Below are 12637 nucleotides of genomic sequence, written 5' to 3'. Positions count from 1 at the left end.
GGGGGGGGGAGGTATCTGGAGTGGTTTTGTTTTGTCTTTATCTATCCCCAACTACTTGGGTTGGAGGGTAGAGCGACGGTCTCGCTTCATGCAGGTCGGCGGTCAATCCCCTATATGAAAATGACATAGCGAGCAAAAGACTCAACCTAAATTGCTGCACAGCCACATCAGGAAAAAAATAACAGTGAAGGAACAGATAATGAAACTGAGGATAGGGGCTATCTTGAGATTATCTTGAGATGATTTCGGGGCTTAGTGTCCCCGCGGCCCGGTCTTCGACGAGGCCTCCTTTTTGTTAACCCCCCCCCCGTAACCCCCGTAGCAGCTGTCTTACTCCCAGGTACCTATTTACTGCTAGGTAACAAGGGCATCAGGGTGAAAGAAACATTTTGCCCATTTGTCTGCGCCTCCACCGGGGATCGAACCCGAAACCTCAGCACTACGAATCCGAAGCGCTGTCCACTCAGCTGTCAAGTGCCCCAGGCGTCAGGGCAGACAGATTCAATACAAACGACAAGGAAGTGTTTGAGAAACTCAGTAAGAAATTCCAGGAGGTCTTCACAATAGAGAAAGGAGAAGTTCCAGAGATAAGAGAAGGAATAATTAACCAGACACCACTAGAGGAGTTTGAGATTACCAGTGGGGAGGTGAGGAAGCATCTGCTAGATTTAGACGTGACAAAGGCTATAGGCCCGGATAATATCTCACCATGGATTCTAAAGGAAGGAATAGAAGCTCTGTGCCTGCCACTCTCTATGGGGTACAACAAGTCACTGGTAACAGGTGAACTGCCAAAAATTTGGAAGACGGCCAATGTATTCCCAATATACAAGAAGGGTGATAGGCAGGAGGCACTGAACTACAGGCCAGTGTCCCTAACTTACATTCCATGCAAGATGATGGAAAAGATTGTGAGAGAAAAGCTAGTGGAACATCTGGAGCGAAGGAACTTTGTAACACAACACCAGCATGGGTTCAGAGATGGCAAATCATGCCTAACAGGTTTATTTGAGTTCTATGACCAGGCAACAAAAATCAGGCAAGAGAGAGAGTGAGGGGTGGGCAGACTGCATATTTCTGGACTGCCAGAAAGCTTTTGACACAGCACCACAGTACCAGGAGTGAAAGGAAAGGTACTTCATTGGATAAGAGAGTACCTAAGCAACAGGACACAGCGAGTCACCGTGAGGGGTGAGGTCTCGGAGTGGCGGGAAGTCACCAGTGGAGTCCCACAGGGATCAGTCCTTGGACCTATACTGTTTCTGATATACGTAAATGATCTTCAAGAAGGAGTTGACTCGTTTCTCTCGATGTTTGCTGATGATGCAAAAATAATGAGGAGGATCAGGACAGAGGAGGATAGTATGAGGCTACAAGATGACATAGACAAACTGAAGGAATGGTCCGACAAATCGCTACTAAAGTTCAACCCAAGTAAATGTAAGGTAATGAAACTAGGAGGGGGAACTAGGAGGTCAGTCACTGGATGCCGAATGGGAGATGAAGTCCTTCAGGAAACGAACAGAGAGAAAGATCTGGGAGTTGATATCACGTCAAACCTGTCTCCCGAAGCCCACATCAAAAGAATAACATCAGCGGCCTATGCGAGGCTGGCTAACATCAGAACAGCGTTCAGGAACCTGTGTAAGGAATCGTTCAGAACCTTGTATACCACATATGTAAGGCCAATCCTGGAGTATGCGGCTCCAGCATGGAGCCCGTATCTGATCAAGCACAAGACGAAGCTGGAAAACGTTCATAGGTATGCCACTAGGCTAGTCCCAGAACTAAGAGGCATGAGTTATGAGGACAGACTACGTGAACTGCACCTCACGTCGCTGGAAGACAGAAGAGCTAGGGGAGACATGGTCACCACATGCAAAATTCTCAGGGGAATTGACAGGGTGGACAAGGATGGATTATTTAACACAAGGGGCGCACGCACAAGAGGACACAGGTGGAAGCTGAGTACCCAAATGAGCCACAGAGACATTAGAAAGAACTTTTTTCAGTGTCAGAGTAGTTAGTAAATGGAATGTACTAGGAAGCGATGTGGTGGAGGCTGACGCCATACACAGTTTCAAATGTAGATATGATAGAGCCCAATAGGCTCAGGAATTTGTACACCAGTTGATAGACAGTTGCGAGGCGGGACCAAAGAGCCAGAGCACAACCCCCGCAAGCACAATTAGGTGAGTACAACTAGGTGAGTACACACACACACACACACACACACACACACACACACACACACACACACACACATATCCATATCCATATTGGAGTCCATATCTAGTCAAGGATAAGACTAAACTGGAAAAGGTTCAAAGGTTTGCCACCAGACTAGTACCCGAGCTGAGAGGTATGAGCTACGAGGAGAGACTACGGGAATTAAACCTCACTTCGCTGGAAGACAGAAGAGTTAGGGGGGACATGATCACCACATTCAAGATTCTGAAGGGGATTGATAGGGTAGACAAAGACAGTCTATTTAACACAAGGGGAACACGCACAAGGGGACACAGGTGGAAACTGAGTGCCCAAATGAGCCACAGAGATATTAGAAAGAACTTTTTTAGTGTCAGAGTGGTTGACAAATGGAATGCATTAGGGGGTGATGTGGTGGAGGCTCACTCCATACACAGTTTCAAGTGTAGATATGACAGAGCCCGATAGGCTCAGGAATCTGTACACCTGTTGATTGACGGTTGAGAGGCGGGACCAAAGAGCCAGAGCTCAACCCCCGCAAACACAACTAGGTGAGTACAACTAGGTGAGTACACACACCCACCCACCCACCCACCCCACCCCCACACACACACACCCACCCCCCCCCACACACACACACACCCACACCCACACACACACACACACACACACACCCACACACTCTCACACACACACACACACACACCCACACACACACACTCCCACCCACACACACACACACACCCACACACACACACACACACACACACCCACACACACACACCCACACCCACACACACACACACACCCACACACACACACACACACACACACACACACACACACACCCACACACACACACCGCCAGCCTCCCTGCTGACCGCATGTAAGTGTGCCCGAGGGAGATGTCACCATGGTGATCTCCGCGGATATTGTCCCCGCGAGATGCTGGTGTTTGTCAGCGGGTATTGGTGGCCGCAATAACATTAGCGAAGGCTGTAATTACCAGGTCGGAGTCGGCTCCCCAGGGACGGGATGTGGGGTGGGAATCTTTATATATATACCCTCGGCCGAAACGTTTTCCTTCTCCGTTTCTCGTTGGTTTGAGGTTGTTATATATATATATATATATATATATATATATATATATATATATATATATATATATATATATATATATACATATATATATATATATATATATATATATATATATATATATATATATATATATATATATATATATATAAGTAACGACATTTATTTCGCTTGGATTATAGAAGATTCGAACTCAGGTCTTAAGAGTACGAGTCTGCTGTTCTACGAACACGGTCTATGGAAACTCACACTAACGAAGGACCTCATTACCTAACTGATACCCCACTGAAACTTTCAACCTTTCCTGGACCACCACTAAGTATATGGAAACTCATCCACCCCTTCATCCACGTCGTATAAAATGTATATATAGATATATATAGATATATAAGTAAGAGAAGCAAATCACTGCTCCAATCCAAGTCCTTTTATCCAGAAAAAAAAACTGAAAGATACACAAACCAAAGAAACTCCTACATGTCCTCCTCACAGTTTCTACAAGTGCCCCTCACAAAATATAATGAGTGTGTTAAAGTGTTTTTACAACAGTGCAACAAGGTGCGAAAGCGGACGTTTGTGAACGGGAGCAAATGCAACGGAAGCTGGGTTTAATTTTCACCTTGTCCTCAAGTGCCTCGTTTTCAAGTTCCCCAGTGGCACTGCCTAGTGTACTGGCACTCACACTCACCACGCATGAGGAGCTGGGCTGGTGCCTGGGATCACAGGCTAGGATCACACAGCCTGGGATCACAGCCTGGGATCACAGCCTGGGATCACAGGCTAGGATCACACAGCCTGGGATCACAGCTCCAGACAAATCACCTCATTTTTTTAAGATAAGAGAACCTCGGCTCTCTCTTGCTTCCATCTCATTATTTCAATGTAATTAAATACGTCATAACCTTCCATCTCGACTCTTCAGCATCTCTCACATAGCCTTACATATTCCCTCATAATGTTGCTCAACAAGCCAGTACCTCAACATACCCTACATATTCCCTCATACTGCTGCTCAACAAGCCAGTACCTCAACATAGCCTACATATTCCCTCATACTGCTGCTCAACAAGCCAGTACCTCAACATAGCCTACATATTCCCTCATACTGCTGCTCAACAAGCCAGTACCTCAACATAGCCCTACATATTCCCTCATACTGCTGCTCAACAAGCCAGTACCTCAACATAGCCCTACATATCCCACATACTGCTGCTCAACAAGCCTATACCTCAACATACCCTACATATTCCCATATACTGCTGCTCAACATAGCCCTACATATCCCACATACTGCTGCTCAACAAGCCAGTACCTCAACATAGCCTACATATTCCCTCATACTGCTGCTCAACAAGCCAGTACCTCAACATACCCTACATATTCCCACATACTGCTGCTCAACAAGCCAGTACCTCAACATAGCCCTACATATTCCCACATACTGCTGCTCAACAAGCCAGTACCTCAACATAGCCCTACATATTCCCTCATACTGCTGCCCTACAAGCCAACACAAGCCAACTTCCTTCATTATTCAAGCTTGCATTTTGTTATTAATAATAATGAACGATAATGATGAATAATAATGAATAATAATGTTCATCATCCAAGCTTTTATATAACATATAATTAGAACAGCTGAACACTAGGCCTACTAGTTCAAGCATTATTGAAGCTTCCAAGGAATCTTTAGTGATACTGAGTGAACAAATAGGCCTACTGTCCGTGACGGGTATCGAACCGGTAAGTTGAGTACGCGCGTCAGAGCGAGCCAGGGTCTTAGGTGGTGTGTGAGAGTTTAATGGTGGGTTGTGAGGCATATCTCTCTCTTATGTGGGGGTTTGATAATTGAAATTGCTTCACTCTCTCTCTCTGTCTCTGTCTCTGTCTCTGTCTGTCTCTGTCTCTGTCTCTCTCTCTCTCTCTCTCTCTCTCTCTCTCTCTCTCTCTCTCTCTCTCTCTCTCTCTCTCTCTCGAGGAACTTGGAGAAACCTCTCATTGCAAACTTGAAATGTTCGTTTTTTATATAATAGAGAATATTTACACACAGAGATCATCACTAACGTGATGCATCAAGTGAACAAACCCACAAGCACAGTCGATTAAGACAGTGTCTGGGATGCTCCCGGATGCAGGTTCGAATCCTCGTCACGGCCCTTGTGGATTTCTTCAGAGAATATTTATTTGGGTCTGAAGTTTGATAAATTAAAAAAAAGGGGACGGGAAAAGGGGGGGGGGGGCAGAACACGGTATATGACAAAAAATAAAAAGAAGAGTAAATAATTTAATTGTTTTCGATTGCAAAATTTATTTTTTTACCGCTGAATAAATACATGATGGATTTCGCAAACATATTGAAAATTTTTGAATCTACTAAAAACTATTAGCATTTAGTCTGGTGTAAACGGTTATATTAATATACTTATATACTTCGCTTTAAGTTTTTTTTTTTTTAAAGTGGATGGAATTTTTCATAAAAAAATAACGCTTGTTTGACGCGACATAATAATGAATGGTGCATAATGCAGTCACAATAATCTGATGTATCTGGGCGAGGATGTCACTGCCATGGGATCGAACTGCCATCCCTGGACATGTAATCATGCTTCCAGGGTAACTATACCTTGAGGTTACCATGAGGTGTTTCCGGGGATTAGCGTCCCCGCGGCCCGATCGTCGACCAGATCGTCGACCAGGTCTCCTGGTTGCTGGACTGGTCAACCAGGCTGTTGGACGCGGCTGCTCGCAGCCTCACGTACGACTCACAGTCTGGTTGATCAGGTATCCTTTAGAGGTGTTTATCGAGTTCTCTCATGAACACTGTGAGGGGTCGGCCAGTTATGCCCCTTATGTGTAGTGGAAGCGTGTTGAACAGTCTCGGGCCTCTGATGTTGATAGAGTTCTCTCTCAGAGTACCTGTTGCACCTCTGCTCTTCAACGGGGGTATTCTGCACATCCTGACATGCCTTCTGGTCTCATGTGATGTTATTTCCCCAACACCTGCCCCACAAAAAACACCCGTTCCCCAACACCTGTCCCCACAACAAACGCCCGCCCACCCAACACCCGTCCACCCAACACCCGTCCCCACAAAAAAACACCCGTCCCCCCAACACCTGTCCCCACAAAAACACCCGTCCCCCCAACACCTGTCCCCACAAAAAACACCCGCCCCCCAACACCTGTCCCCACAAAAAACACCCGTCCCCCGAACACCCGTCCCCACAAAAAACACCCGTTCCCCCCAACACCTGTCCCCACAAAAAACACCCGTTCCCCCCAACACCTGTCCCCACAAAAAACACCCGTTCCCCCCAACACCTGTCCCCACAAAAAAACACCCGTCCCCCAACACCTGTCCCCACAACAAACACCCTCCTCCCCCCAACACCTGTCCTCACAAAAAACACCCGTCCCCCCAACACCCGTCCCCCAACACCCGTCCCCACAAAAAACACCCGTCCCCCCAAAAAACACCCGTCCCCCAACACCCGTCCCCACAAAAAACACCCGTCCCCCAACACTCGCCCCCCCCCAACACCCGTCCCCCAACGCTCGCCCCCCCCCCCAACACCCGTCCCCACAAAAAAAACACCCGTTCCCCCAACACACGTCTCTCTTTAACATGTTTTTTTTTTCCGGCGCTCTGTCTCGCTCTACTTAATAACACGCTGAACCGGATTAATTGCTGAACAACAGAGTAATGTGTCATGGGATTTCAGGCCATAGTTAAACTATTTGGAGTGTCAGTAGCCATTTCGTACACTTCCATTGATCCCTGATACTCGCCAGGGTATCAGGGGGCTGAACCCCCTTTAACGAGGGGTTCAGTTTCAGGGGAGGGTTCATTTTCAGTCAGAAAATGTCTGAAAGGATGGTGGGTTTGCTTTATTTCTGACGTGGCTGTTAGAACTGATCAGAACATCCTGCAGAATTACACAGTAGTTAGTTGATTGTACTTCACAGTCAGGAACACTCATGCGCCTATCAGAGCCTCTGAGTGCCGAATATGATCCAGATTACAAGAGCAACAACACAGTATAACGATTAATCAGGATTCTAAATAGCTCTTTAATCATATTTTTTATTTAATTGCATCTGATTAACTGGATCAATGGCTAAAATGTTTTCTCCATGAAAGTCAGTTATTGAAACCTTTCACAAGCCGCCGGCTTCCTGTCCTCGTCGAGGCTATTAGAGAGAGAGATAGAGTCCCTCAGGTAAATTCTCGAATTATACACGAATTTGTGGTAAAATTCAATGTAGTGAAGAATGTAAATTAAAATAAATATTGGCCAACTTTTCGAAGACTTCATAATATGGGAGTTTTCAAAATGGGCAACATTTACAATGTTATATTTTGTCAGCGGTCAAAATGTAAAAATGTAAACTTCGGGGTCATGTAAACATGACTTCATCATGTTTACAAAGCACTAATAGTAATGTTTTGTATATAAATCTGTATAATGTTTATCATGGCTCATCTCGATGTTTATTTTGATATTGTGGTACATTAATGAATATTGTTTCTCCTTCCTTGTAAAGGAGAGGACGGTAGAGCGACGGTTTCGCTTCCTGCAGGTCGGCGTTCAATCCCCGACCGTCCATAAGTGGTTGGGCACCTTTCCTTTCCTCCAGACCCCATCCCAAATCCTTATCCTGACCCCTTCCCAGTGTTATATAGTCGTAATGGCCTGGCGCTTTCTGCTGATAGTTCTTTTCCCCTTTCTTCCTTCCTTGTGGAAGCCGAGTTGTGTGTATTCACCTAGTTGTATTCAACTAGTTCCGCTTTGCGGGGGTTGAGCTCTGTTCTTTCGGCCCTCCTCTCAACTGTCAATCAATCAGTCAACTGATTTTTTTTTCACATACACACCCAGGAAGCAGCCCGTAACAGCTGTCTATCTCCCAGGTACCTATTTACTGCTAGGTAACAAGGGCATTAGGGTGAAACAACCTCTGCCCGTTTGTTTCTGCCTCTGCCGGGAATCGAACACGGGTGTATTCACCTAGTTGTGTTTGCGGGGGTTGAGCTCTGACTCTTTGGTCCCGTCTCTCAACCGTCAATCAACTGGTGTACAGATTCCTGAGCCTACTGGGCTCTATCATATCAACATTTAAAACTGTGTATGGAGTCAGCCTCCACCACATCACTGCCTAATGCATTCCATCCGTTAACTACTCTGACACTAAAAAAGTTCTTTCTAACGTCTCTGTGGCTCATTTGGGTACTCAGTTTTCACCTGTGTCCCCTTGTTCGCATACCACCCGTGTTAAAAAGTTTATCCTTCTCTACCCTGTCAATACCCCTGAGGATTTTGAAGGTAGTGATCATGTCTTCCCTTTACTTTTCTGTCTTCCAATGTCATAAGGTGCATTTCCCGCAGTCTTTCCTCGTAACACATGCCTCTTAGTTCTGAGACTAGTCTAGTGGCATACCACTGAACTTTTTCCAGCTTCGTCTTGTGCTTGACAAGGTACGGGCTCCATGCTGGAGGCCCACATACTCCAGGATTGGTCTTACATATGTGGTATACAAGGTTCTGAATGATTCCTTACACAGGTTCCTGAATGCTGTTCTGATGTTAGCCAGCCTCGCATATGCCGCAGATGTTATTCTTTTTATGTGGGCTTCAGGAGACAGGTTTGGTGTGATATCAACTCCGAAATCTTTCTCTCTGTCCATTTCACGAAGTACTTTCTCTCTCTCTCTCTCTCTCTCTCTCTCTCTCTCTCTCTCTCTCTCTCTCTCTCTCTCTCTCTCTCTCTCTCTCTCTCTCTCTCTCTCTCTCTCTCTCTCACACGCGCGCGCGCGTGTGTGTGTGTGTGTGTGCGCGCGCGCGCGCGCGCGCGCGTGCGAGCGTATGCTGGCTATTTCCCATAGCTAACAATGTTAAAACATGTTTAAAATTTTAAATAAATTCAACATTCCATTGCTATTCAACATTATTGCACCGTTCTCGATGGATATATCATTCTGCAAAATCGTCCAGAAAATGAAGGAGATTAATTAGCCTCTAAAGGTATCAAACTAATTATCATCTTAATCGAGAGGCTTAAAAGTTTGAACAATGCTGTGGTGAAGAGTTTTTTTCTGGAGGTATTGCAATTTTGTTAAGCAATGATCTTTGCTTTTTGATCTCGTTGACATATTTGTGCAATATGCAACCTTAGTGGCGGGATGCTGCGTGTTTATCTCACTCTGGTGGAGTAGGATGCTGCGTGTCTATCTCACTCTGGTGGAGTAGGATGCTGCGTGTCTATCTCACTCTGGTGGAGTAGGATGCTGCGTGTCTATCTCACTCTGGTGGAGTAGGATGCTGCGTGTCTATCTCACTCTGGTGGAGTAGGATGCTGCGTGTCTATCTCACTCTGGTGGAGTAGGATGCTGCGTGTCTATCTCACTCGGTTGGAGTAGGATGCTGCGTGTCTATCTCACTCTGGTGGAGTAGGATGCTGCGTGTCTATCTCACTCTGGTGGAGTAGGATGCTGCGTGTCTATCTCGCTCTGGTGGAGTAGGATGCTGCGTGTCTATCTCACTCTGGTGGAGTAGGATGCTGCGTGTCTATCTCACTCTGGTGGAGTAGGATGCTGCGTGTCTATCTCACTCTGGTGGAGTAGGATGCTGCGTGTCTATCTCACTCTGGTGGAGTAGGATGCTGCGTGTCTATCTCGGTCTGGTGGAGTAGGATGCTCATGTCTATCTCACTCGAGTGGAGTAGGATGCTCATGTCTTAACTTTGATTGAACCAACTCTTGAATGTCTATTCTGACGATGGATTCCAAATATTGCGTCGATAGACAGACACACACACACACACACACACACACACACACACACACACACACACACACACACACACACACACACACACACACGTGATTGTGAAATCATGTGCGATTTCAACCATGGAAAGATAGACTGGGAGAATGGGGACCCACATGGAGGTGAAGATACATGGAGATCTAAACTTTTGGAAGTGAGTACAAGGAACTTTCTGAGCAAATATGTCAGGGGGCCCACAAGAATGAGGGGAAATGACGAACTAGCTAGACTCGACCTGATATTCACCTTAAATGACTCGGAAATAAGGTAAGTCAAATATGAAGCCCCCATAGGAATGAGTGACCACAGTGTATTGATATATGAGTATCTGGTAGAAGTAGGGATAACCTATCCAAGGATGGGATTGGAAGGAAAAAGACTAAATTACCGAAGAGGAAAATATGACGAGATGAGGAACTTCCTAATGGGAATACCAGGGGAAACAGAACTCAGAGACAGGACTGTACAGGATATGATGGATTATGTCACTCAGAAGTGTCAGGAGGCTGCAGACAGGTTTATCCCGGCCCAAAAGGAGAAAAATGAAAATCAACAGAAGAATCCGTGGTTCAACCAGGAATGCGCAGCAGCAAAGCAATTTAGTAAAAAAACATGGCGAAACTACAGGAACAACAGAACACCAGAGAGCAGGGAGAGATACCAGAGGGCCAGAAATGAGTACATCAGAGTGAGGAGGGAAGCAGAGAGACAGTATGAAAATAACATCGCGAGTAAAGCCAAGACCCAACCAAAGCTGCTCCACAGCCACATCAGGAGGAAAACAGCAGTGAAGGAACAAGTGATGCAACTGAGAAAAGGGGAGAACAGATACACAGAGAACGACAAAGAGGTGTGTGAAGAACTCAACAAGAGATGGAGAAGATCGTGAGGAGAATGCTCGAGAGCATCTGAAGGGAAACAGCTTTGTAACACACCACCAGCATGGGTTCAGAGATGGTAAATCGTGCCTCACAGGCCTAATTGAATTCTATGACCAGGCAACACAAATTAGGCAGGAAAGAGAAGGGTGGGCAGACTGCATTTTCTTGGCCTGTCAGAAAGCCTTTGACACAGTACCTCAAAAAAGGCTGTTACAAAAGTTGTAGCAGCAGGCAGGAGTAAAAGGGAAGGTGCTCCAGTGGATAAGGGAGTATCTAAGCAACAGGAAACAGCGAGTAACGGTGAGGGGGGAGACATCAGAGTGGCGAGATGTCACCAGCGGGGTTCCACAGCGCTCTGTACTTGGACCCATCCTGTTTCCAATATGTGTAAACGACCTTCCAGAGGGTATAGACTCATTCCTCTCAATGTTTGCTGATGATGCAATAATTATGAGAAGAATCAAGACGGATAAAGACAGAGACTACAGGATGACCTGGACAAACTGGAGGAATGGTCTAGAAAATGACTGCTAAAGTTCAACTCAGGAAAGTGTAAGGTAATGAAATTAGGCGAAGGGAGCAGAAGGCTGAACATAAGGTACCATGTAGGAGGTGAAATCCTACAAGAGTCAAATAGAGAGAAAGATCTGGGGGTCGATATCACACCGAACCAGTCCCCAGAGGCTCACATCAAAAGGATATCATCAGCGGCATATGCTAGACTGGCCAACATAAGAACTGCCTTTAGAAACTTGTGTAAGGAATCGTTCAGGACCCTGTATACCATTTATGTAAGACCATTCCTGGAGTATGCAGCTCAAGCCTGGAGTCCATACCTAGTTAAACATGAGACGAAATTAGAGAAGATACAGAGGTATGCTGCCAGACTGGTCCCGGAACTGAGAGGAATGAGCTACGAGGAAAGGCTAAAGGAGCTGAACCTCACAACCCTGGAAAACAGATGAGTAAGGGGAGACATGATAACCACCTACAAAATTTTCAGGGGAATTGACAGGGTTATCTTCTTGAGGTTATCTTGAGATGATTTCGGGGCTTTAGTGTTCTCGCGGCCCGGTCCTCGACCAGGCCTTGTTTTGTAGCATGAAGTAGTTGCGTTTTGTTGCCTTTGAATTCATTTTCTGCCTTGTGTATCTGATTTCGAATCAGATCTTGGCGATATTTTATCGTGAAGGTTTGATTCCTTGCTGCTGGGTCGTGCCAACTAACACAACACCTGTACCCCCTATTAGACTATTTTACAGGAACTTCTTTTCCACAGCTCATAAAACGGAGGAAAAGGTCCTAAAAGATATTGTTAATAGAAACGTTATCCCTACAGACAAAAATCAAAAGATACAATTGATGATTTACTATAAAACCAAGAAAACTGCCAACCTACTCATGAGAAACTCTCCAGACACAAAGCAGAACGCCTTAAAAGAGACCAACGTCGTCTATGCCTTCAAATGCTCACTTGGGGACTGTAAGACTCAAAGAACTCAGTATATAGGCAAGACAACAACATCTCTTTCCAGGCGATTAACGATGCATACGCAACAGGGCTCCATTAAGGAACATATAATCTCTTCCCACAACCAGACCATCACCAGAGAAGTCTTAACAAAA

At 45.7% G+C, this 12637-nt stretch overlaps 2 protein-coding genes across 2 annotated transcripts in view; one reads left to right on the top strand and one right to left on the bottom strand.

The window, feature by feature from the left end:
* The window catches only part of LOC138357018 (nascent polypeptide-associated complex subunit alpha, muscle-specific form-like), a 45741-nt gene extending 35706 nt beyond the window's left edge, over nucleotides 1–10035 (bottom strand). Inside the window, exon 1 of the mRNA XM_069313552.1 lies at nucleotides 9947–10035. Coding sequence (XP_069169653.1) covers nucleotides 9947–10035 — 89 coding nt within the window. The remainder of the gene's footprint in view (nucleotides 1–9946) is intronic.
* LOC123749468 (uncharacterized) overlaps nucleotides 1–12637 on the top strand; it is a gene marked incomplete in the record, with an annotated part of 443575 nt that overhangs the window by 107707 nt on the left and 323231 nt on the right.

This window comes from Procambarus clarkii, chromosome 75 (genome assembly GCF_040958095.1).
Source record: "Procambarus clarkii isolate CNS0578487 chromosome 75, FALCON_Pclarkii_2.0, whole genome shotgun sequence".
Taxonomy (NCBI): Eukaryota; Metazoa; Arthropoda; class Malacostraca; order Decapoda; family Cambaridae; genus Procambarus; species Procambarus clarkii.
The sequence above is the reverse complement of the archived record's forward strand: the minus strand, read 5'-3'. Positions and strand labels throughout refer to the sequence as shown.